This window comes from Pleurodeles waltl, chromosome 10 (genome assembly GCF_031143425.1).
Source record: "Pleurodeles waltl isolate 20211129_DDA chromosome 10, aPleWal1.hap1.20221129, whole genome shotgun sequence".
NCBI classification, from domain to species: domain Eukaryota; kingdom Metazoa; phylum Chordata; class Amphibia; order Caudata; family Salamandridae; genus Pleurodeles; species Pleurodeles waltl.
The window spans coordinates 159,314,996-159,340,081 of record NC_090449.1 but is presented as its reverse complement, the minus strand read 5'-3'; the positions used below and the strand labels follow the sequence as shown (position 1 = coordinate 159,340,081).

The 25,086-nt window shown below is 47.2% G+C and overlaps 1 protein-coding gene across 2 annotated transcripts in view; it reads right to left on the bottom strand.

The window, feature by feature from the left end:
- The window catches only part of LLGL1 (LLGL scribble cell polarity complex component 1), a 261,337-nt gene that overhangs the window by 132,231 nt on the left and 104,020 nt on the right, over positions 1 to 25,086 (bottom strand). The window contains exons 3-4 of one of the 2 annotated variants that reach the window (XM_069210096.1): positions 7,693 to 7,774; positions 6,939 to 7,069 (exon numbers count right to left, since the gene is read on the bottom strand). In XM_069210096.1, the coding sequence (XP_069066197.1) occupies positions 6,939 to 7,069; positions 7,693 to 7,774 (213 nt within the window). The remainder of the gene's footprint in view (positions 1 to 6,938; positions 7,070 to 7,692; positions 7,775 to 25,086) is intronic. The other variant, XM_069210097.1, reaches the window with a different exon arrangement.

The following is a 25,086-nucleotide window of genomic DNA, read 5'->3' as shown; positions in this document are numbered from 1 at the left end:
TCAATCCTTGACTATCTTGGACGCATCACTTTATTTGGAAGATGGCATAATTCAATCTTTGTCCGTTCATTCCTCGCCCTCTTTGGAATGATCACCTGCTGGTAACACCGCAGTGGGGTCTGCGTCCCCATTCAATCCTTGGCCTCCTTGTATAATACACACAGAAATGTACTTCAGTGCTAACATATCTGTAGGACCTGATAATCAGGAGCACAAGTCCTCACACATCACATTTGGTGTCATGCTTCATCATCGGACAGCTCCTCGTCAGGCCGGCACTGCAATGCCCGACGGGCACCCCCCAAAGGGGGGCTCTTTGCCGGAGATCTTTTTGTTAATGATGAAGCCGCGGGTCCAAGTGTGGGTCCCAGAAAGATGGAGGACAAAACAAGAAAAAAAAGGTAAAATTGGCTCAAAACCCTCACTAAATCATTTATTGCTTGCTGTTGGGAATTGGTCAAGATTAAAAAAGTAACAAGGGAGTGAAACAAGAAATAATGCTCAAACACTCGTACAAAAATCAGGACAGAGGAAGACGGTGATTATCCGAAATCCCTCAATGACCATATATTGAGGGATTTCGGATAATCACCGTCTTCCTCTGTCCTGATTTTTGTACGAGTGTTTGAGCATTCTCTTGTTTCACTCCCTTGTTACTTTTTTAATCTTGACCAATTCCCAACAGCAAGCAATAAATGATTTAGTGAGGGTTTTGAGCCAATTTTACCTTTTTTTCTTGTTTTGTCCTCCCTCTTTCTGGGACCCACACTTGGTCCCGCAGCTTCATCATTAACAAAAAGATCCCCGGCAAAGAGCCCCCCTTCGGGGGGGGTGCCCGTCAGGCATTGCAGTGCCGGCCTGACGAGGAGCTGTCCGATGATGAAGCATGACACCAAATGTGGTGTGTGAGGACTTGTGCTCCTGATTATCAGGACTCTTTCCCTTTTTTCCTTTCGCTCATTTTGGAACAGTGTATTATATTATATTATCAGGTTGACTGGAGGGTGTACACTGGACCATAAAATCCTCCGATCCCCTCTCTTTATTTGAAATATCTGTAGGACCAACATGTCACACTTAAGGTTGCCAGATAATTCCATGCATGTGAACATCATGCATCTTTTTCTCAGCTTTCCTCTTATCAAGCGTCCTAGACCAACTGAGCCAAATGAGGCAAACACTGCAACTACCACTGTGCACCCATATTTCAAATAAAAAGACAGAAGTAAACCACCCTTGATACAATAGGGAATGACTGAGTAAAGCTATTAGCGCACTACACTTTAAATGTGGTTGCCAGCAACGCAAAGTTTGGCGCGCAGTTTAATGTGTTCTGCCTTTTAAGATGTCTAGTCTGCGCTAAGCAGGCAATACACATGCTATTTTAATTTCGAAAACAAAATGTGTGCACGCAGAAAGTCTGCCTCTTTCAGCTTCAGAGATGCAGGTACGCATCCCAGGTCTCTCAGTAAGCGCACGTATCACATGGATACTGTAGTGGGGACACAGAGGTCCTCTGAACAGAAGGTGTATGGTCAAATGGCCCTTGTGGCAGAGCCCACGAAACACTCTGCTGTTCATTTAATGAGCTGGCAGGCCCAGTATGCTTTCTTGTACAGGAAACCAAAGATAACCATGCTGACAAGTACTCTCCGTTAGTGACCAATAGCCAGTATCCGAATGCTAGACCCAATCTTATGGCTGGGGCCCACCCCATATGGCACTACTTTTAGCATGGCAACTGCCTGGCCTCCCAGGGCCAGTGCCCGACACTTGCACCGATGTTGGCAGCTGATTATAACGGTGGGGACCACAGAGGGTAGAATGCCACTATCCCTCCCAACTAATGCTGCCTAGTCCATCACGCTTGGGTTCCTCATAAGCATGGCTAAGTAACATATGAGGTAAGGTATCCTCCTCACCCCCCCAAACGAGTTTGCCATTGTGTGTGGCCTTTAAAGTTAAACTGTGCTGCCTAGAGTTGGTGGTAATATGGGTTGGCGGTCTCCTCATGTTCCCCTGGGCTGCTCCATTGATTTTTCACTCCATATGGAACTCTTTACAAAGCTTTGCGCGTCCTCTAGTTTGAATCATCAGAATGGACAAGGGACCTTTTACTGCACTGTGCCAAATCAAGATAGTTGTAGCTCGTCAGTGCGACCTGGTCAGAGCAGTAGCTGAACAACGACCATGGCCTTGAAACAATGCAGGGGCGCACATCCCTTTCAGAAAGCCATGGACAGCCTGCCCCTCCTCGGAGTCCTGTTATTTGTGTTGAATTATGGCAGTTTCACCCGACAATAGATGCTAAAGAGCTTTGGTGCAATGAAACCAAGTGCGCTGTGGTGCGATTCATTCCTTCCAAAGTTAGGGTGGAATTTTCAATCTGGAAAATATTTGGTTTTTGCAACTTTTCCGAGTTCATGGGTATACGCTGATCTTATCACCTGTCCAAGGTGAATCTTCAACTTGATAAGAAATGCACATTTATGTAGCAAGAACAAGACACAGAAATCTTGGCAGTCCAACTTTTAAGGAATAAGAACCACTTACTTACGACTAAGGAAAGAAAAGGCCTTCACTGGTCCACCCTCCTAAGAGAGGCAGACTACACTGTGTGCTCAAACCCAGCCTTGCGGAGCTCGCTGGACTCCGAGATCCAGTGTGCCTGTACTGCAGAGAGGTCCTCTGCGCCATGTTGGACTGAATCAAAAGCAACTCCATTACAAAGCCTGATGCCAGACAGCTGACCAACTATACTATCCCAATGAAGCAACACTGCAGCCATGAGGCCAATGTTTGCACATTTCCACCCCAGACTTGCGGTCAGTGGAGAATGAGAGACTGATTGACTGCAACCCGACACCACACCTCATGTGGTGGTGGGCCACTACACCTTGAGCACAAAGGGTACCATGCCGCACTTGCTGCAGATGTGAGGTCAGCTTGTTCCAAGCATCAGCCCGTTACTGCTGTGACCATCTCCAACCCATCCAGAGACGCTGATCCAGGGCTTGCACTGCCTAAAAGACCAGCCCTTCATGTCCGGCTTTGTGTGCACAGCTGTAGGACTACAGTAGGAAAACTACACCCCCTCCAACCCCAAGCCCCATCAGCAACCTCTGGGCACCCTAGACGCTTGCAAGACACTGAACAATCCAAGAAAAGCAAAATATTAAGACAGACACACACTCGCACTCCATTCGCAGAGACTAAATGTGGCCAAATCTTGAGTACAGGTGTGACTGGGATCCTAGTTTTCCTTGGAATTAGCCCAAAGCTGTAAAGAAAAGCTGCAATACATAAAGACTGCGTACACCAAACACTAAGTAAGACATAATAAAAGGTTTATGTCATTTCAAACAAGTAACAGCACATAGATTTTACAGTAATAGTAATACTTGTGCTGCCTGAATTAGTCATTTTGCCCCCACACCATTCACCAAGAGTAGGCCAATGAGTGTTTAAACGAGGTATCCCATGAAAGTCAATGCATAAGAGCAGTTACTTGGGAATTCGGTGAGCTGGCATTGTACCGGGTTCCTGGATTTACAAAACAGAAGCAACACTTGTTGCATTTGACTAAATGTCTTCGAGTCCCACAGGCCCTATAGAATTGGTCAGATAGAACACGACTACTGCAGAGCAGTTAGTGTGTGCTGGGCTTCTATAAGAGCCCGACCTCTACCTAATGTAAGTCCAGTCACCCACCTACAAGGCTGCTTCAGCAAGTGTACTAACCAGACTCAAATTTAGGACATTGTCACTCAGAGTATCTTCTGACTATAGCTCAATGGAAATCTATTAGTATCACGCAGTCAATCAATCAATCAAGGATTTATAGAGCGCACTAATCACCCGTTAGGGTCTCAAGGCGCTAGGGGGGGGGGGGGGTAGCTACTGGTCGTAGAGCCATGTCTTGAGGCGTTTCCTGAATGTCAAGAGATCTTGGGTCTGGCGAAGGTGGAGCAGTAGGGAGTTCCAGGTCTTGGCGGCTAGGTGAGAGAAGGATCTTCCTCCGGCGGTGGTGTGGCGGATGGAGGCGAGGGTGAGGCTGGCGGAGCGAAGATTGCGGGTGGGGGTGTGGAAGGTGAGTCGGTCATTGAGGTAGGCTGGGCCTGTGTCGTGGAGGGCCTTGTGTGCGTGGATGAGGAGTTTGAAGGTGATCCTCTTTGATACTGATAGCCAGTGAAGGTCTCTGAGGTGGGGGAAATGTGGTTGCGGCGTGGGATGTCCAGAATGAGGCGGGCGGATGCGTTCTGGATTCTTTGCAACTTTGTTAGGAGTTTGGTTGTTATTCCTGCATATAGGGCGTTTCCGTAGTCCAATCAGCTGCTGACCAAGGCATGGGTGACAGTTTTCCTGGTTTCGACGGGAATCCACTTGAAGATTTTGCGGAGCATGCGGAGAGTGTTGTAGCAGGAAGAGGAGACGGCATTGACCTGCTGAATCATGCTGAGTGTGGAGTCCAAGATGAAGCCTAGGTTGCGTGCATGGGTGGTGACTGAGGGCGCGTTTCCTAGGGAGGTGGGCCACCAGGAGTCATTCCAAGTTGAGGGGTTGGTGCCAAAGATGAGGATTTCGGACCTGTCTGTGTTTAACTTGAGGTGGCTTGATTCCATCCAGCTGGTGATGGCGTGAAGTCCGTTATGGAGGTTGTTCTTTGCAGTTGTAGGGTCTTTCGTGAGGGAGAGGATGAGCTGAGTGTCGTCTGCGTAGGAAACTATGTTGATGTGGTGGGTTCGTGCGATGTTGGCGAGGGGGGCCATGTAAACGAAGAGCGTGGGGCTGAGCGAAGATCCTTGGGGAATGCCACAGATGATTCTGGAGGCTTCTGACAGGAACGGTGGGAGGCGGACTCTCTGGGTTCTGCCTGAGAGAAATGACGAGATCCAGTCGAGGGCCTTGTCGCGGATTCCAGCGTTGTGGCGGCGTGTGCGGAGAGTGTGATGACATACCGTGTCGAAAGCTGCGGAGAGGTCCAGGAGGATGAGTGCTGCTGTTTCTCCTTCGTCGAGCATGGTCCTAATGTCGTCTGTGGCAGCAATGAGTGCAGTCTCGGTGCTGTGGTTTCTGCGGAATCCGGATTGGGAGGTGTCGAGTACCTTGCTGTCTTCCAGGAACCGGGATAGTTGGCTGTTTACGTTTTTTTCGATGACCTTGGCTGGGAAGGGGAGGAGGGAGATTGGCTGGTAGTTCTTGGGGCCGTCTGGGTCTGCCTTTGGTTTCTTCAGCAGGGCGTGGATTTCTGCGTGCTTCCATCTTTCTGAGAAGGTGGCTGACTCGAAGGAGCTGTTGATGGTTTTGCAGAGGTGGGGGGCGATGATGATGTTTGCCTTATTGAAGATATGGAGTGGGCAGGGGTCCGATGGTGATCCGGAGTGGATGGAGGCGATGGTGGTGGCGGTGTCCTCTATGTTGACGGGGGTCCAGGTGTGGAGGAGGTGGGTGGTGCTTGGAACGGTGGGTTCTTGGGTGTTTGTAGTCGACTTGCACTAAGAACCTGGCAGCTCAGGTTCTGAAGTTAATACAGGAACCCTAAGGCAGTGATTTGTATCACTGAGTGCCAAACCTTTGATGCACTAAAACATTTGGCTTTTTTGCTCGTGTGTGTGTGTGTGTGTGTGTGTGTGTATATATATTATTATTTTTTTGTACCCCATGAAATAATTTCTATTTCATCTTGTAATCCAACCTTTTACCCCACACAGATCCTTCATCATATGGTCAGTTTCTTTCAGTTAAACATTTTCCATTAAAGGAATAGAATATTTCACCACCATCTGAGGCTCAATTTCTCTCTAGCCTAATTCGTCATACAGGTATCCTTAAAGAAAAAAAAAAAACTACATATGCTCTATCAGACCACACAACGGGCGAGGCTTTGAACAGTCAACTCCCAGAAGCGGTTGTGTTCGTAACTCTATAATGGTCACAGAACTGATGAGCATGTTCAGAGCGGACTGTTTACAGAAAGAATGAGAGAAACAGAAATCCAACAATATTAATTATAATAAAAACTGACAAGAAAGTCTGCCAAAACACAGAGATAGATCGATGATGAATCAAGCAGGCTCTGGCGAAATTTAAATTACACTGGCGTAATTTTGTGAATTTCACATTATGCAAAATTCCACCATATCACGTAATAACACCATCATTTGTGGCAAATTTATAGCGTAGGCACAATACGAGCAACCAGAAAGCAAGAGGCTATTGTTTGCAGGACTTGCTTTGTTTAAGCAAAAAAAAAAAAAAGTTTGCATCAAAAAAGTGAGCAAGGATGCAGTTCATGCTAAAATTTAACGCTAAATGTCCAGTTTGCATTTTATGTAATTACACATAATTTACCTATGATTTTACGTAATTATGTGAAAGTAAAGTATGCGAATTTCTTACACACCTAAAAGTTGCAAACTCACAAATGTTTGCAGTGAGAAAATAATTATTTGGATTTTCATTCAAAAGTTCTCATTTTGATAAGTTCATGAAGCTGGAAGGAAAAACATTTTTGACCATTTTCAAAAATACTGCTCAAATTTAAGCCAGACTTCAACCATTCGATCTACAAACATGCCCCAGACGTGAAACAACAATGGCAAAAACTGTAGGTGAAGGAGCGTGGCACTGGTGTAGCCTGTCATACTTCTTTAGCTAAAAATCTTGTAGTTCTCAGTCTATCTTTTTAGGGTCTGCTTTCACCTCGCAGCCTTGCACGAGTCTAAGCTAGAAAGGAGCAAGGTTTGCTGGTCGGAATGTCAAACTTGTCCATCGGGGCTCCCCAGTTACATTAGGTGGATTTAGCTTTCACCTTACATTGCTCACAGCAGATCGAGTACTTCAGTAAGTCTCAATCGCCACCGCCAGTGCCCACCGCCCCAACACCATTGCCCGGCCTCCATGTAAACACAACAGAAAGGAGAAGTGGTGGGAAGTACTTAGTGGTGTCGAACCCTGGTCTTCCTGGAAGGACGAAGCTGTGAGTTTCCCGCAGATGGGAGACGCCATCTTGGTGGTAAATTTCCCAGAGGTGCAAAGTGTTATCATCCAGCAAGGAAAGAAGCTGCCCCTGAAACAGATTAGAGCAAAAAGAGTATGGGAACGTTAGGTAACTTTGCACCAACATCACTGGACCGAGAACAGGACATTAAGACATTTCTGCCTCCATACTATGTGCCCCACCACGCTCCCCTCCCTCCTGAAAGAATGAAAGGAAAAAATACCACATTATACACATCCTATACACTGCCTGCTTGGCACAGACTGCTGCTGTACATCTGGAAGTGTTGCACTTCACAATCCAGTGTAGCAGGCACCAACTCCTCATATGCAGGAGCTCTATCTATCCAGACAGGAGCATGGATACTGACACCTGATGGCCTGAGATTATAAGGGCAAATAAAGGTGGGAGAAGCACTCCACTGTCAACGGCCGCTGTCTTTAGCATCTGAATTTTTAAGTCTGCTCAAGTCAACGGTGATCCTGTTACCCCGGTGACCTTTAGATTTCAGCTCAAAACCAGAATAAGCCAAATTCCAAAGACTGTACTAAGTGCAAGAATAAAGAGTGCAAAATCTCATGTTTCAAACAAGGTTGCAAAAAGAAAGAAACAAAAAATGGTAACACATCGAACAACACTGAATGAAAGAGGGGGTAGAATACCTAAGGTGGGGAAAACAGGGGGTGGCCTACCTGTCCAGGTAAGAAGTGCATCTGTGTGACTGTTGCAGTTTCCTTGTGCAAACCTGTGAACTCCACTCCTGGTGTTCCGTATCTGAGAAGGATCATGGTTAAGGAAAATGGACACCACTGCGAGACAAGTACTGAAAGAACAACCGTTGAAGAAATGTCTCCAAGAATATGTCCAGCAACGTGCCCTCACATGTGTCGAAGGGCCTGCAGCCCTCAACCATACCCAAAGTAGTATGTAAAGTCAGATTGGTCCCAGGGCCAAAGAGGTATAGAAAAGTGCGACCACTTATTAGAGCCCGCTCATCTTCAAAAGGCTGTGGGCGATTTACAGGAAATAATAAACCGAGATGCTGCACTTTTATTCTTGAGTATGGTAGAGTAAACGCACATGATTTGCTCTAAACTGTGGTTCACCTCACCCACACAAGTCCATTAAGGGCATTTAAATACAACTTTATAATAACGAAAGGTTAGGATTAATAACTTTAGGAGGAACACCTCGAAAACATCTAAAGCACCTCAGAGGTGTCATTTAGTTGGCTAGAATGTTACTCCCAACAGCCCTGACACCAAATCTCAGAGAGCTCATTAGACAAATAATTTCACATACATCAACACAGGACTGATATGTGGTCTAGTCAGTTATGTTGGCCCCACCAGATTCAACTGGCTATGCCACTGATACAAGTCACTGGGCAACGAGTTCAGGAGCAACCTCAGGGATACATAGGCAAACAGCAAAATGTTCAGATCACACACCACACTAAAGTCACACTTCACCTCAATGACCAACAAATGACTAACTCATGGCCAACTCAACATGCTTAAAAGGGTATTCCTGGTCTACCTACAACTGAGCTCAGTGTTCAACAGTAGCATTACACAGTGTACCAAAAGCAATCTTAAGGGCATACTACCACTGCACAAAACTTGAGACAACATCACAACTCGCATTTTAGCCAGCCAGCATCGCTATGACGCCACATACACATCGTAAGTACTCTATATGAAACTTAAGAAAGTATGCCTCTTAAGAGATGCAAATGCAGCTTACATGGCTATCGATTACTGGGAACCGGCTACTTTAATAGACCTCTGGATGATCATTCGAATCCCTGGAATTCCCATTTGCAGATCTGACCAATCGCGGTGTCATACAGTTGGGCCAATTCGGCTCAAGTTCATGAACTGTCATATACACAGAATATTTTCAAAGCAAGAGGCTACTGCTCTCAGGCACTAGCCTCAGCCTTGGCTGGAACATTTACCATTAAAGGTTTCCATCAACAAATATAAAAGACCATGTGAAACATTTCAGACAGTTCAATATTGTTCCCACCGCTTTCTGGAATCAGCCTGCAAGCTTCGCTAGTACAGACTTCAGAGGCTTCCAAAAATCTTTTTTTTTTTTTCCCTTAAAAAGAAAACCTCAAACATGCACTAATTTTAGGCTTAGTGTGTACATAGGTATATTTCAGATACACACCTCACTCCGGACCCTAAGTTTTCATTTGAAATGGACCCGCCCCAAACGCACCCGTTCTTACGTGCCTTACTATGCGCTGTAAGGGTATGTTTAACTTGAAGCAGAAGGTCTAAGGCAGACCCTAGGAATACTCTCACAAGTGATCTTTGTGTCGAAGGACAATTCAGCATGTGGTGCACTCTGTAAATGTAAACAAGATTATCAATGTGTACATCATAGGTCCTTGAAACATGCAAGCCGTTTCTTCGTGGTGCACTCTGCGAAACCAGTCTCTTCATCTAATGTCCCTTGAAACAAGGTTTGCCGTCAAGGGCCTAACAAAGGCCTCTGCAGCCCCTGCGGTGGAGAGAGGGTTGGGCAGTGGACAGAGGGAAATTCCCTGAATGGGACCAGGGTTTTGGGCGGCGGGAAGGTCCCAAGTTTCGCTACCCCACTGTCTGTAGTGGTTAAATGATCTGCCCAGCATCACACAGGCTGGTCAAATGGATGAAGCAAATATTTCACAGATTGCAGTCTGAACCCTACTTCCTCTGGCCTTTTTTTTTTTTTTAATAAACACATATGCTCCGTGCAGTCATATTTTAAAAGTAAACTAGTGCATTGTATGTTATGTGTAATTGCATAGATCACCCGGGATGGTATCCTGCTTCAGACGCAGGAGCTGTATGGGCCAGGCCAAGTCCGGGTCTAGGAGTCTTCAGTTTCTTGTGGAATTCAAGCACTGGGGAGGTGGCTCGGATGTGCAGGGGTAGGCGACTCCTCACGCCTGCTAGATCTGGTGCTACATATGCAGGACTGGGGGGGGGCCTCAGTGGAGGGTCTGGAGTGAGTTTGAACGACCAGCGGTGCCTGGTAGGTTTGTGGAATCTTAAGAAGTTGTTGACGTGCATGGAACCAACACTGTGTAAGGCTTTGTATGTGTGCGTGAAGAGTTTGTGGATTGGGAGCCAGTGGCGCTCGGAGGTGATGAGTATAAAACGGGAGGTTGAAGGTGAGCCTGGCCGTTTACTTGTGTGGTCTAAAGCCTACTACTTAGTTGCGCAGTGATTCCGGTGCATAGAGTGCATTGTTGTAGTCCAGCTTTCTGGGCAGGAGGGCTTGGGTGACTCTTCTGGGAGTGTTGGAGGGAAAAACAATGCTTTTGCGCTTTTAGTAAAATTACAAGTGCTAAGGTCAGTAACAACTGACTTAGGTAAACAAAAATTGTTATCTGTTTTAATAATATGAATGTTTCTCCTTCTTAAGTGGAGTATTCAGAAAGCAAAATATACAACTGTCACGCATTAGGTCCACAGAAAAAAAATGATAAAAGGAAGCCACATTATTTAGAGGTAAAGCGTGTGAAATGGAATGAGTGGATGGGGGTGCCACTGCGCTCCGCAGAAAGAGCTGGTGGCCAGTGGGCCCATGGGGCTGGGCCGAGACCTGGTAGGCAGGGCAGGAGAGCAAGCGAGTACCAGCAGCAAGACAGACATACAGACCGACCCCCCCCCCTCCCAATACTTAGCTATTCTGTGGAGGAGGAAGTCCGATTTGGGGTGGACGGTGTATACCCAATCCAGTCCTTGGTCCCTGCATGGGTGCACCTCTTCTGTCGGGTGCTGGCAGGCTGTCAGTTTGCTTGCCTTCCAGTAACAAACTGCAGTCTGCACACCCATCCATCCATGGCATCTAGGTACGCCAGTCTCTCCACTTTCAAAACCACCATCTACTCAGCCCTGTGCTTTGCTCCTTCAAGTCACTCAGGTTATTCTGCTCGAGTCAAATGAAGCCAACAGACATAATTGGTATAATAATGGCACATGACTAAAAACATGGTATTTTAGTGAAACCTGGCAGCTGATTGTTATATATTATTTTCACACGTTTTGTGTACTAAATATTGGTTATGTCCTATTTGAATTCCTATTTTACATTTACATACATTTTCTAATTGAGTTTGTCATTTTATACATTGCTAAATGGAAATCAATGCTTGCCCATTTTAGACTCATTGCCCATTTTCTCTAATTTCAGCAGATATTTGAACATTTCCCTGCACTAAATCTGCATAATTCGATATTAAGAGCTGCTGCTAAGCTTTGGTCTATCGGTGAACTAATTTTGAAATTCAAAGCAACCTGTAGCGCTGCCTTCTTTCTTGGTTTATCCGAGTGAAATGTTTAAGCACGAGAGCCACCAATTAAAAATATGATTACGTTCGCAGGCTTAACTCTAAGAAGCATGATGCTTGCAGGCCTCTTTTTTTAGGCCGATCACAAAGTCAGGAATTCAGAGTGCTAAACCCAATGAAGCAACCCACATCACTCTTGCTCCAGGCATTATATATATATATATATATATATATATATATATATATATATATAATAAAATTCACCCCACACCTTGTGGTATAGTGACCTTTCGCTACAAACCTGGCACACAGCGTAACGAAACTGAAGCCCCTTCCCCCCAGCAAACTACCAGTAAGGGGGGCCCTCCCCCCCGGACCCAGTCAGTCGCCTGTGCACAGTGTAATGTGGACTGTGCTAAAGGGGGGGGAGGGGGGGGGGAGATTAGGAGCTCGCCCCCGCGCTCAACGCTGGCATCGCGGCATAAATTACAGTTTCGAGGTATTTTTTGGCTGTGAAAAACTATCTGCCAAAGTTAAGAATGTAATAGCCTTCTGACAGGAATACACACAACCCAAGTGTAAGAAATGTAAACAGTGGGGGGGAAACATTTTGAGGGGAAGGAGGGGCACGCGGAGGTCCGGAAATTGATGGGGGGTGGGGGCAGGAGAGGCACGTACACATGTACAAACTGTGATTATGCCCCACCCTATACACTATGTCACTCTCAACACATCTGGGCTCAGTTGCCTGCAGCCAGGGGAGGGCCCCCGCTGCTCGGGACAACATGCCGCGGCCCCATCATAGTTCATCACTCCCGGGGAAGCCCAGGCTGAGTCAGCGGCCCGAGGACTCACTTCCGGTCCTAAGCATTTCAAGAAGTGTATCAACGCAGAACTAACCCTCCCCACTGCACAGCCTCATTCTGACGCGGGACAAAGACACCCACAGCGGGACAAATCTAATCAATTTTTTTTAAAAAAAGCAGTTGCTGTCGTCGAAATGCAGTGATCTATCAAACCAACTGCGCAGATGTGAATTTGCATTCGTAATACGTAACGGATAACTTTAAAACACAATAAACATGCTCATGTTTTGCCTATATACTAATTAACAGCATGTATAGCACCCAGTGCTCCCACCTCAGAATTACCATGTCTGTGTGAATCGGCATTCGCTCACTTCGCCCATACCCGAATGTTGGCGCTATATACACTAGCCTGCAGAGGGTTCTACACTATCTTGTTGGGGGGGGGGGGGGGTTGCTCCACAAGTCCAAGAGCTATTGCCCGCTAAGTGCCAGCATGACTGAATCCCACCTACCAAGTGACTCCACTGCATGCACACATACACAAGTAGGGGGCGCTACACTTCAACAACATCTGGTAACTTGTCACATGATCCATTTACACACAGAACAATTTCCTTCCATTCGCATACGTTTCCATCTTTTGATCATCACATTTCTCAGCATACTGCACGCTCGGAAGAGGAACCTCACAGACAAATGCATTTTTTCCTTCGCAACTAGCTCATACCTTATTCATGTTGAGCGTTGAAGTTAATCTTTCGTTCTTTAGACACGGCTGACCTTGGCGGCGAGTTGAATTCGTGACCCGCCCTCCAGCGATGATGTACCCAATTGCTTTGAAGTGTTATGTGCATGGTGTGCTTAAATCCTGGGGTTACCGGTCATCTCCAGAGGTTTCTCTGATCACACAGTTAGTCATTAGTAGCTGCAGTCATCGGTCTCCAAGATGGGTGTGGTTTGATTCCGGTGGAGTTTTACTAAACACATGGGAATTTACCAGAAAAACCTCTGCCATAATGCTGTTCTGGGAGCACGATCCTCATATCAACCCTACTGGTACACAAGTTATCCCGCATAGTCCACTTGAGGCGGAGGCCCCGGGAGACCCAGACTACAGTAACTGAACTGTGATGTCTCACAGAATGGGGGCTCGGGGGGAGCAGAGGGCTCGCCCGGTCTCCCCCCGGGCTTTTCGGGCCTGAGTGGTACAGGCCACTGACAAGTTGGGGGATTGGTGGTTGGTGCAGGAAGGGGCGGGTTGTTGGTGGGAGGATAAAGGACAGGGGCAGGGTGTGGGCGGCCTCTTTGGCCGTCGTCACACCCAGTAGGCGTGTTTGTCTTCGTGCTGTGGAGGAGATTAGGCTTGTGGTAGGCGTTTTTTCTGCTTGTTGTAGGCGTTTTAGGGCGGAGTTTTCGATTAATATTGATTTAGGGAAGAATAGAGGTGATTTTTGAGGTGGATCGTTTGAATTGTTTAATTAGTTTTCTAAAATAATGGAATTGAGTAAGGTGGTGCAGGCCCTAAAAATTTTGAGGGATGAGGGCAGGGAGGATTTAATTAAAGAGGGAGTATTGGAAGAAGCGTGGGTGGGTCTAAAACGGCCGAGGAGGTTGTCGGCGCAAGGAGTTAGTGCTGCGGTAGCGGCTTGCTCTTCGCTGCAAGGAAAGGCTAAAAAATGTAAAACCAAAAGTGTGGAGGGAAGGAAAGTCACGCGCTCACCTTTGGGGCTGCGGGAGTCATTAGGGCCGGCGGCAAGCTCGGTGGTTCCTCGTAGGAGAGGAACGGGCCATCTGCTGAGGCGCTCTGGAGCCTCACTGGCAAGGAGAGGGTCGGCGGGAGGGAGGGGGGCGGGCCGCGTGGGTGCGGTGTTGCGAGGAGAGAGGCAGGGGGCGTGGCTCAGCAGCGCGGGCAGGTCAGGCTCCATGCGTCGTGGGCGGGCTGGGAAACAAGCCCAATTGCCGTCGGAAAATGAGGCTGATCGCGAGGCGGCCATTTTAGATAAAAGAACCTTAGGGGGCACAATCAAAATGGCGGCGCCCACGGAAAAGGGCATTTTGGGCGCAAGTGCATCGGAGAAAAGGATTTTGGCAGGAACACAGGAGGCGACGGGGAACAGGGAATGATTTGAGGAGGTCATTGTTATCTCTGATGAGGAGCAAGACGGGCAAGAGATTTTTGGTTTGGTGGAAAGCTGCATTGATGAACAGGATGTGAATTTTTTGAGTAAAGGAGCTGAGGCAGTTGGTTTCAGGGAGTCCAGTTTGGTAAGGAGTTCGAGTATAAGGAGCTTTGAGGGAAATGTCAGTTCACTGAATGTTTCGCAGGAGGGTGAGCAGGTGGATTTTGTGGATCAGGAGGGTGTTTTGGTGAAGGGTTTGGTTTATCGTCAAGTAGGGAAGTGTGCGAATAGGGATAAGGAGGAGGTTTTGTTGGTTAGGCGCAAGCCAGTTTTTGAAGAGGTTAGTGCTGGGTGTGACGCTCCTCGGTTTTCGGGCAGGCCGGGTGATTTGACGGTGCATCAGGATGCTGGGCGGCATGCTGGTGGACAGAGTTTCCCGGTTAAGGCCTGGGCGCCTTTGATACACCGGAAAGAAGGGAGGGCAAATTCCGGAGCGGTTTACCCGACGACGAGGGAAGCAGGTGTACGTTGTTCGCTGGGTCACAGTGCGGGCTCAATTTTGGAAGATGAGCAGCCTTCCACCAGCTGGGGCGCTGGTGCAAGTTTCGACATGCAAGAAGAGACTCTGCTTGATTATGAAGAGGACGAGGAAGAACAAAATGCAAGGGTAGCGGTACCGGTGTTGCAGTCAATGGTTCCAGAGGTGGTCCAGGGCGATCGCTCTGGCACTCGTCGCAAGGTTACAGCTGGGAATTTACCTAGAGGTGAGATTGGGTTGGGGCTGGGTCGAAATGTTTGCGGCTATGGGAGGGAAGTATGTGGTTCGGGTGGGGTTGACGCTTCTGTGCAGGTGGATTGCAGTACTGATAATGGGGCAGGTAAGTCGGAGGTCACGGGGGAGGTGCGGAAAGAGGATGAGTCAGAAGTCTTGCAGGAGGCGGTTAAGGAAAAGGGTGTAATAAGTGCGGATTCTTCGGGGAAAGGTAAGAAATTGCCTTACATGGGAGTGGCGATGCCTTTGGGGGCGCATCTCACTCAGAATTTAAAAGATAAAATTTGGAAAGGTGAATTTGTGGATGTGTTTAAACTATTGCATAGAGAGGTGCAAGCAAAAGAAGGGTCAAAGGAAGAGGAATGGGAGTTGGCTCGGAGGCCTAAGGTGCCTACAAATATTGAAAATTGGACATCAGCTTTTTTGATATATGCAAGTGTCTATTGTGAGAAGTACGTGGATTCGTGTGTTGCTTTGTTTAAATATATGGATGTGGTGCGGCGGGCCCAAATGGATTATGGGGTTTTTGGGTGGTTTAGATATGACGAGGAATTTCGTGCAAGAAAGGCGATGGATCCCTCCAAGGTTTGGGGGGAAATAGATAATGAGTTGTGGATGCAGTGGTTAAGGACAGCCAGGTATGCTCCTACTACGCACACTGCAAGTGGCTTGCCGGTGCAATATAAGCCCTTTCAGGGGCGTCCCACCCAATTTGGGGTGGGTTTTGGGCAGCGAGGGCAGTTTCAAGGGAATGGGTCTTGCTGGGCGTTTAACAGCAGTTTCTGCAATAGGCAGCCCTGTAGATTTCGGCATGACTGCTCCCATTGTGGAGGCAGGCACCCAGCGTTTCAGTGTCTTGGAGGCATACACTGGGGATGGCAAGGACAGCAAAGCAGAGGTGGTGACAGGGGCAGAGGCCAAAGTCAGCATGTTGTTGGAAAAGGGCCCTACGCCTATTAAGTTTGAGATTATTTCAGATTGGCTGCGTTGGTATCCTCGAAGGGACGAAGCAAAGGTTGTGTGGAGTGGTTTTGTTGAAGGTTTCCGTTTATGCTATCAAGGTCCTAGAGTGCGAAGGTGGGCCAATAATTTGAAATCGGCGAGGACTTATCCGGAGGTGGTTCAGGCAAAATTGGACAAGGAATTGGAATTGGGAAGGATTTTGGGCCCATTTTTGGAGTGGCCTTTGGCCAACTTGACTATTTCGCCCCTAGGAGTGGTTCCAAAGAAACAGACAGGTGAATTTAGGCTGATACATCATCTGTCCTGGCCAGCGGGGTGTTCGGTCAATGATTTTATCGCTGTTGAGGATTCTGTTGTGCATTATGCATCAGTGGATGAAGCTGTTGCCTTGGTGAGGAAGTGTGGGCATGGGGCAGAGATGGCAAAAGCGGACGTAAAATCAGCGTTTTCGGTTATTGCCTGTTCACCCGGAGGATTTTTCTTTGTTGGGGATTCAGTTCGGGGGTGCGATTTATGTGGATCGCATGCTTCCAATGGGTTGTTCGGTTTCTTGTTCCTTGTTTGAAATGTTCAGTACGTTTTTGCAGTGGTGTTTTCAGTACAAGAGAGGGGACAGGTTGGCGACACATTACTTAGATGATTTTTTCTTTGTGGGGGCGGCAGGAACAGGTTCATGTGGCAGGATTTTGTTGGATTTTGAGGATTTGATGTCTGAATTTGGGGTTCCACTGGCAAAGGAGAAGACGGAGGGACCTCTGACATGTATTAGCTTTCTTGGCATTGAGTTGGATTCGTTGAGAATGGAGGTGAGGTTACCTCAGGACAAAGTGAGGCAGTTGATTTTGCTTTTGGAAGACACAGTGAAAAGACATAAGCTGGAGTTGCGGCGAGCGCAAGAATTATTAGGACATTTGAATTTCGCCTGTAAGGTGGTCAGAGTGGGCAGAGCCTTTTGTAGGAGACTTGGTTTTGCAATGAGGGGTGCGACGTTACCGCATCATCACATTCGGATTAAGGCTCAGGTGAGGGAGGATTTGAGAATGTGGATTTGTTTTTTGCAGGAATTTAATGGAGTTCCCATGTTGGTTGATGATTCGGATTGGTTTTGGCAGGTTGAGTTGTTTTCGGATGCATCTGGTGCCCACGGTTTTGGGCTGTTTTGGGATGGTCATTGGATGGCGGAGGCTTGGCCAGACAGATGGAAAGAAGCAAAGCATAGCATTGCCTTTTTGGAATTTTTTCCTTTAGTTGTGGCTCTGGTAGTATGGGGTTCTCATTTGGCCAATCGGAATGTGGTGTTTAATGTGGACAATCAGACTGTGGTAGCCTTGGTGAATTCACAAAAGGCGAAGGATGTTAAAGTGTTGAAATTGCTGCGTATTTTCTTGTTGCATTGCTTAAAATCCAATGTTATGTTCAAGGCTAAGTACATCCCTGGAATCAATAATGATATTGCTGATGCCCTATCTCGTTTTCAGTAGCAGAGGTTCCGTGGTCTAGCACCGGGAGCGGATATGGAGAAGACGCTGGTTCCGGGGGAGTTGTGGGCTTTAGGAGATTAAGAATGTTGGAGCTGGTACAGCGGTCTATAGCCCCGTCTACAAGGAAGAGTTATGATCAGGCATGGTTGGAATTCTTGGAAGTGGGAGCTGTGGAATTGGTTGGGGGGGATGACGTCGTCATTAGGAGACGGGATATGGCGGTTCGGTTCATTATGCATCTGATTGATAAAGGTTTATCTGCTGTTACAATTGCAGGAAAGTTGGCGGGAATATCATTTTACGGTAAGTATTTTTGGGGTTGTGATCCAGTGGAAGGGGAAATTTGCAGGCGGATCTTAGCGGGTTGGGCCAGGTCAGGAGGTGCAAGGTGGGATAGAAGGAGGCCAATCACGTCCCAGTTATTGCGGGACATTTTACGGGCACTGGGAGTTGTCTGCTTTTCAGAATGGGAGGTGGGTTTGTTATCTTTATGCATGGCTTGGCTCTTTCATGGAGCGTTTCGTATTTCAGAGTTGTTAGGTTTAAAAGGGAGGGAAGGTTTATTACGTTCTAATGTACAGGTAAGTGGAGGAGAGGTTGTTGTGTGGTTGGGAAAAACAAAAGGGGATCAGTTGGGCAGGGGTCAGGAGGTTGTTTTACGGCGTACAGGCTCTCAAGATTGTCCAGTTAGGTCGTGGTTCCTATTTGCAGGTAAGTTGCCGGAGTCTGCAAAGTTTGTATTTTTACATCAAGATGGTTCTTCATTATCGGCATCTCAGGTTTTGGCGGTTTTGAAAATGTGCTTGAGGCGGTTCGGTTTGGATCCAGGATTATACGGGACTCATTCGTTTAGGATCGGCGCGGCAACAGAAGCCAGGAGAATGGGGAGGAGTGATCAATTGATCCAAAACTTGGGTTGTGTTGGGGGTCCAGATGGAGCATGTACGGTGTGGATCGTCGGGCACTCATTCATTCGCTGGGCGGAGAAGCAGGCTGCGACGAGGCATTTTGGTCGACAATTGGGTTTGGATGGTGTGAGGGTTAAAGTTAGTTGGGTGGGTAGGAGTGGGATGAGGTGGGGAGAGCTTTTATATGTTCTTTCACAAAGGTTTCGGCAAGGTGTTTGCCCGGATTTATTGGTCATTCATCTTGGCGAAAATGATTTGGTTCCCCTTTTGGGTATAGGTTTACTGAAGGCAATGAAGTTAGATTTACTACGCATTAAGGAGAAGTGGTCAGGGACACACATTGTCTGGACGGGGCTGGTACCTCGGAGGGTCTGGAGGGGGGCTCATTCCTTTCAAGGCACAGAGAAGCAAAGAAAGAAGGTGAATAGGGAAATGAGGTCTTTTTGTAGAGTTCAAGGTTTTTCTGTGCTGAGTCATGAAAATATTACCTTTTCGGATGTGGGTTTTTTCCGTCAGGATGGGGTTCATTTATCCTTTATGGGTAATGAGATTTATTTGTTTGAGTTGCGAATGATGATTGCGGACCTTTTGGGGGTTAAACTATGGGATAAATAGAGGGGGTTGGGTGGGGCAGGAAAACGCCTACCGGGTTTTCCTGTGTGGCGGGGGGTTTCTGGGCAAGAAGCATTTCGGGTGGGGAAAGGGATCGATATAAAAATCAGTGGACAGGGAATTTACACAAGGCAAGGGGAATTTTAGAAGGGATGGGTAAGGGGTAGGTCAGGTCAAGGTGGTAGGCATAAGGGGTAGGTTGAATGGGTTCTTTAGAGGGAGTGGGAGGGGATAGGAGGAAAATTATGTATTAGTGAGGTTATGTAGTTTTGTAAGGCTTTATGCCAAGGTGTTTATATTGCCAGACCTGTTCTATTAAAGCGGCCTTTTACCCCTTAACAGCGAGTTTGTGGTTTGTTCACTCTTTGGGCCCGATGGGGGCTCGGGGGGAGCAGAGGGCTCGCCCGGTCTCCCCCCGGGCTTTTCGGGCCTGAGTGGTACAGGCCACTGACAAGTTGGGGGATTGGTGGTTGGTGCAGGAAGGGGCGGGTTGTTGGTGGGAGGATAAAGGACAGGGGCAGGGTGTGGGCGGCCTCTTTGGCCGTCGTCACACCCAGTAGGCGTGTTTGTCTTCGTGCCCGCCCGCCCTCCCTGGCATACAATTTTGTTCTTGGTGGGATTTTTTGTTTTCAAACCCTCCTTTTTGTTTGAAGTTTTTGTTTGAAGGCGATTTTGTAATTAGTGAGGTTGTAGGTTGAGCATTTATTAATTTTTCAGCTTTGACAGGACAGGTCTGGGTTTGTTTGGTTAATGAAGCATTAGATGTGTAGGTAGGGATGGGGGGTTTTGGGTGGTTTTTATTATTTTTGCCGCTGGTAGTCAGGTCTGGCTGCGGGGGGTTTCTGGGCAAGAAGCATTTCGGGTGGGGAAAGGGATCGATATAAAAATCAGTGGACAGGGAATTTACACAAGGCAAGGGGAATTTTAGAAGGGATGGGTAAGGGGTAGGTCAGGTCAAGGTGGTAGGCATAAGGGGTAGGTTGAATGGGTTCTTTAGAGGGAGTGGGAGGGGATAGGAGGAAAATTATGTATTAGTGAGGTTATGTAGTTTTGTAAGGCTTTATGCCAAGGTGTTTATATTGCCAGACCTGTTCTATTAAAGCGGCCTTTTACCCCTTAACAGCGAGTTTGTGGTTTGTTCACTCTTTGGGCCCGATCACTGTGAGGTAAGCAGAGCACTTGGACTCTGAGGGTTACATTCCCTTGTAATCTCTTAAACCATTCGAAGAACATGTGTTGAGTTTTTGACCTGATTAAGGTCCATTAGACGCAGAGTGGAGCTTAGGGCCCCTCATTGAAGCTTTAATTGTTCCCTGCAGCTCTTGCGGCATGCAGTCTGTGGATGGTGGACTCCTCTCCCTCTCATATGTTCTAGTAAACCTCTACTGCAGCTCCCCTGAGAATAAGAAAACCTTACAACTTCAAACCATGGTAGTGTGGAGTACACAGGACTCTCAACCAGGGGCACTCAGTCATCACTGACTCATCTTTTAGTTAAGCTGCCAGTAGCAAGGACCACTCTTAAAACAGTGACACCTGCTTGGATTCTGGGCCCCACCTAGATGCCCAGTAGCCCCCCCCCACCACCACCACCACCACTGGAGAATTACTACCCTGAAAGATTGGGTTAAGTGGATGGAGCATGAGCCCCTGAAGCATACAGCCCCATTCCTCAGGTTAACACCAGAGGAGGGCAGAGAAGCGCAGTAAAATTAAGCTTGTGCGATAGTCTCCTCAGGGAGTCCTGACAGAACAGCCTGCAGCGTCATCCCCCTTCCTCCAGCTACTCACAACTACTCCCCGGGCTTCTCATGGGAACCAAGTCACATCAGCGCCAACATTCCACTCATGATGTCACAGTAGCTGCCCTATGAGGCTAGGTCACATGACCACTCTAACACTACAAACACCCCACTGGTCACACACAAGGTGAACAATAAAACAAATGCTCGCTTGCCTGCTGTATCCTACAATAACAAATAATTAACACCTAACTGGGGGGTTGAAAGAGGGTAACATGTCTCGTATGACAACAGAACTTTGACAGAATCAGTTCTGCTTCTACATAAGTTTAAAGTATAAAGGTTATCGAACAATGAAGTAGAACAACCAAACAATGTAGACAGTAGTGATATGAACACTGTTACGCATAAATATGATGCAAACGAGATGTGGCTGTAACCAAGATACTGTTTATTAAACAACAAAATGTTAATTAAAAAAAAAAAACTTTGGCAGAATCAGTCTCGCTCATTTTGCATCAAATCATGCTGGTCAGGAAAGCTCAAATAAGCAAGCAAGGCCCAGTTTAAAAGAGGTGATGTGAAGTGAAAGCGGAGTAAGGCAATTATAGGAAAACGAGAAAGGTCAGTTAACAGCCATTATTTTATAACAAAGCATAATTCACATGTTGAAATTATAAATCAGCAAAAATTAGAAAACACATAGCAATTCAGCCTCTAGCCTCAACTGTTCAAGAGATACTCGCTGACGTTAACCTACAAGTTCAGCACCAAGGACGTCCACAGATATGTCCAGAGTGCTGAAAGTCTAACGGCAATGCCTTTGAGGTGTTACATGGATTTAGTGGCCAAATCACACAGGTATAAACTTCAAAGTCTACCCAGACTTCCTTTAAGCCTCTATCGAAAATAAACTATTCTTGTAGCAGATTTTAGAGAAATCCTACTTAAATACAGTTGCGTTAAAGTTGGGTAAAGGCAAATTTATCTTTGAATCTCCTAGACACAGTCACTACATTCAGAATTTGCAGCTAACTGGATACTTGCTACCTTGCAACTGGGGAACGAGATCTCTAGAGGCCACTAACAGTTTTTGTGGGACTTAAGTCAGTGGAAAAATGGAAGTACTAGAGGGATACTTCGATAGCCAACCAAAAGAGTTAAGTGGCCCAAAAAAAAAAAAAAAAAAAACACACACACACACACCACATGCTACAGAACTGGACACCGTTTTTCAGAACTTGGCCAACTCTACCAAGTTGCCTCTCCAACCCACGTGGGAACATTGTGCACTTGGGATTTTTCGCTGCCTTCGTAAGCATAGCGCAGGTTCACAAATCCAAAACTTTGCCCTTTGTTGCTAGAAGAGCAATCACATCTCAGTGGAAATCCCCCCATCAGCCTATTCCGCAGTGTTATAGCACCCAGTGACATTGCATTGATGCAATCGGAAAGTAAAGTTCTCCACAGAGAGGGAGAGTAGAGGTTTGTGAAAATATCTTATTGCGGAAGAAAGGGATGAGCTCTGAACATCATTTGGTGAAGGTGACTGGGACAAAACCCTGCCCCCATGATGGGACCCGTCACTCCTCAACTCTACACTATGCCCCCCATCTTCGGCACCATGAATTATACACTGGGCATTACGTGTCATCTTGGTTGCCAGAGCACCATTCTAAGTTGATTGTACTTAGTGATACAACTGAATACAGTTCGCCAGAGTGTGCCCTCCTCCACCCCCTCTTCAGTCCCTCTACCAATATTCCCGACTCTTCCAGGACCTAGGCACCAAAATTCACAGCACACACCCACGGACACTTCGAACAAATATTGATGAGAGCTCATAGCACCACCCATTACGTTCTCAGCTCCCTACCACTAGGCTCTGGTCTGTTCTTTCCTGCATTAGTTTATTTACATACATATTTCAGTAATTCCTTACAATATTTCAATTGCAGCACTTGTATATTTTGATTCCAATAGCAACCAACAACCATCTATCAATGTATTAACCTACTGCTTGTAAGTATCCACCAAGGCAGTGGTTCTCAACCTGTCGTCTGCTGACCCCTAGGGGAGCGTGACACATTCCCTGGGGGTCTGCAGGCCTGGGACGGCAGGAAGGACGGCACTTCTCCAGCTGGGGCCTTTCAGAAACGTGTTTTAAAAAAAATTATTATTTACTTCAGTTGTGCAGCAGTTTCAAAAGCACTGCAAATTTCCTTGTACATTCAACAGCTTTCTGGCAAAAATAAAAGCATCCATATAACTGGTGATTAATGTTCCTGCTGGAACGAGATGGGAGTTTTGTCTAGTGGCAGTTTTGACTCATCTATATTAGTGCAGATGGTTACTATGCCTGCTGCAAAGAACGTGTATCATGCAAAGAACAGTATTTTATGCACATAGCACAGTGGGTTACTGCTTTTGTGACAAGATTCTCAGGATCCGGAGACCTCCGGACAGCCCACACTCCCCCCACCAGCTATACGCAGACGACAATCTTATTTGTTGGAAGACATTTTTTATTAACACAACTTTTAGTATTCTCCTAGCATAAAGTCATAAATCACTTTAATAAAAACATTACACAAATATTTACAAATCATGAGATACAAATCAGTGACCATAAATCTTTTTCTGGCAGGATCCCTTCCTGTCCTGAACCACCATTGGACCACACAAGAGTACCGTACCTCACCTGTATCCCTACCAGGGGCGGTTACCCTGACTACACCGTTCCTTGTCCTCACGCTCAGGGTTCCTTCCCCCCTTCCAACACCAATCAGTCTCGGGGTGTAACGGGGCGGGCAAGAGCTGGAGCCCCATGGCCTCCCCAGCGATCTGTGCTCCCTTAACCCTTAATCTGATGTGTACATCCGCAGGTTGGCTCAGAACTTCAGGATCCTATCCCTGGTGTCCTCCAGAGGCCGCATCCTCGGGGACCCCTCTGTTGTTTCTGGTCACTTTAATACCTCACTTTCCGCTTAGAACTTTCTTTGCAACCTAAATTAAGGAGAGGGTGGGTGGGTCAATTGCGGGCCCCCGCACGCTCCAGCCTCCGCGTCCAAAAGAAGAAGAAGGACAAGCCTTCTTGGGGAGGGGGGGGGGGGGGGCTCTTAAATAGCCGCCCACTGGTACGCGGCAGCTGAAACCAGCTAGCGGCCAATGCAGCCGCTCCTATTTCCCCTGTCCTACTTCCTCCCCCACGCCTCGCGAGGATGGAAGTCTCTGGCCAACCCCTTGCACCACTAGTGCGTAGGGGAGCGTCGGGCCTCGGCGGCCCCGTCCCCTGACGGGCAGCGGTCCCACCATGTTGGGGGGGGGGGGGGGGGGGGGCGCTTTACCCTTTGTCACTGCAGTTTGTAAGTTACAATCGTAATCTAGCGCAGTGAGCTATGTACTGCCATCAAAGAGATGGTTCAAACTGCATGGCACAAACTGGAACGTTATGTTTCCCCACTCTTTCATTATCCTTACGCTGCTAGAAAGGTGTGCTTGTGCGTAGAAATACATTCTTATTATTAAAGTCAACGCTACCACTGTGTTACATTCTGAATACCGAGTTTGTGCTTCTCCAGACCAAGCACTCTTCGAAAATGTCTATCAGTGTGGATAACATGTGAATCCTACAAACTGTAGTACCCTGTAAGTTGCTGCGACACCCTACACTGCACTCGCACGTTTTCTTTTTTGAAACGCATGACTAATTACAATAACCAACAATACGACTTTATTAACAAACCATCAACCGTAGCTCCTGGTGTAGCGTGCTACTCGCCGTAAAGCGCTTCAACGGTTCTTCAAAGGAAGTAAGCGCTATATTAATGCAATTACACGTAGAGTCAAGCATCTACACTGCAGGGGGTGGCGGCTGGCTAAGGGCTACGTGGAGCACACTACACCGAGGGGGCGGGGGAGGTAGTGAAAGCCCTTCTCGGAACTCGTCAAATTAACCACAGAGGGCCTCGGTCTCCGGAGGTGTGGGCTGCGACGGGCTGTCACATCTGTAATCCGAGCCTGCCGCAATCAGCGCCTGCACATTTATTTCACACCACACACTTCTAGGAAAACGCCCCATCTGCTGGGTGTAAATTCTTGTGCTCCATCCATCAACATCCACTCGCGCCTCTTGCCCCTGAAGGGTTGAAGGTTTTAACCCAGAGACTTTTCAGGGTATTCAAATTAATGGGGATATTTTTGTTCTCTAAACTGGCAATTCTCATACCAGATTTGTGGCAACTTTTGTGCCATGGAGACTGAGTGAAATAAAACTAATACTAGTACATTCTTAGGGGGCTTACTGGTTTGTGCTAGGCAAATGATTTATCATCTTCCACACGCACCAACAATGTGGTTTTTAAGAGCGGATTTGGAGGCGCAAGACA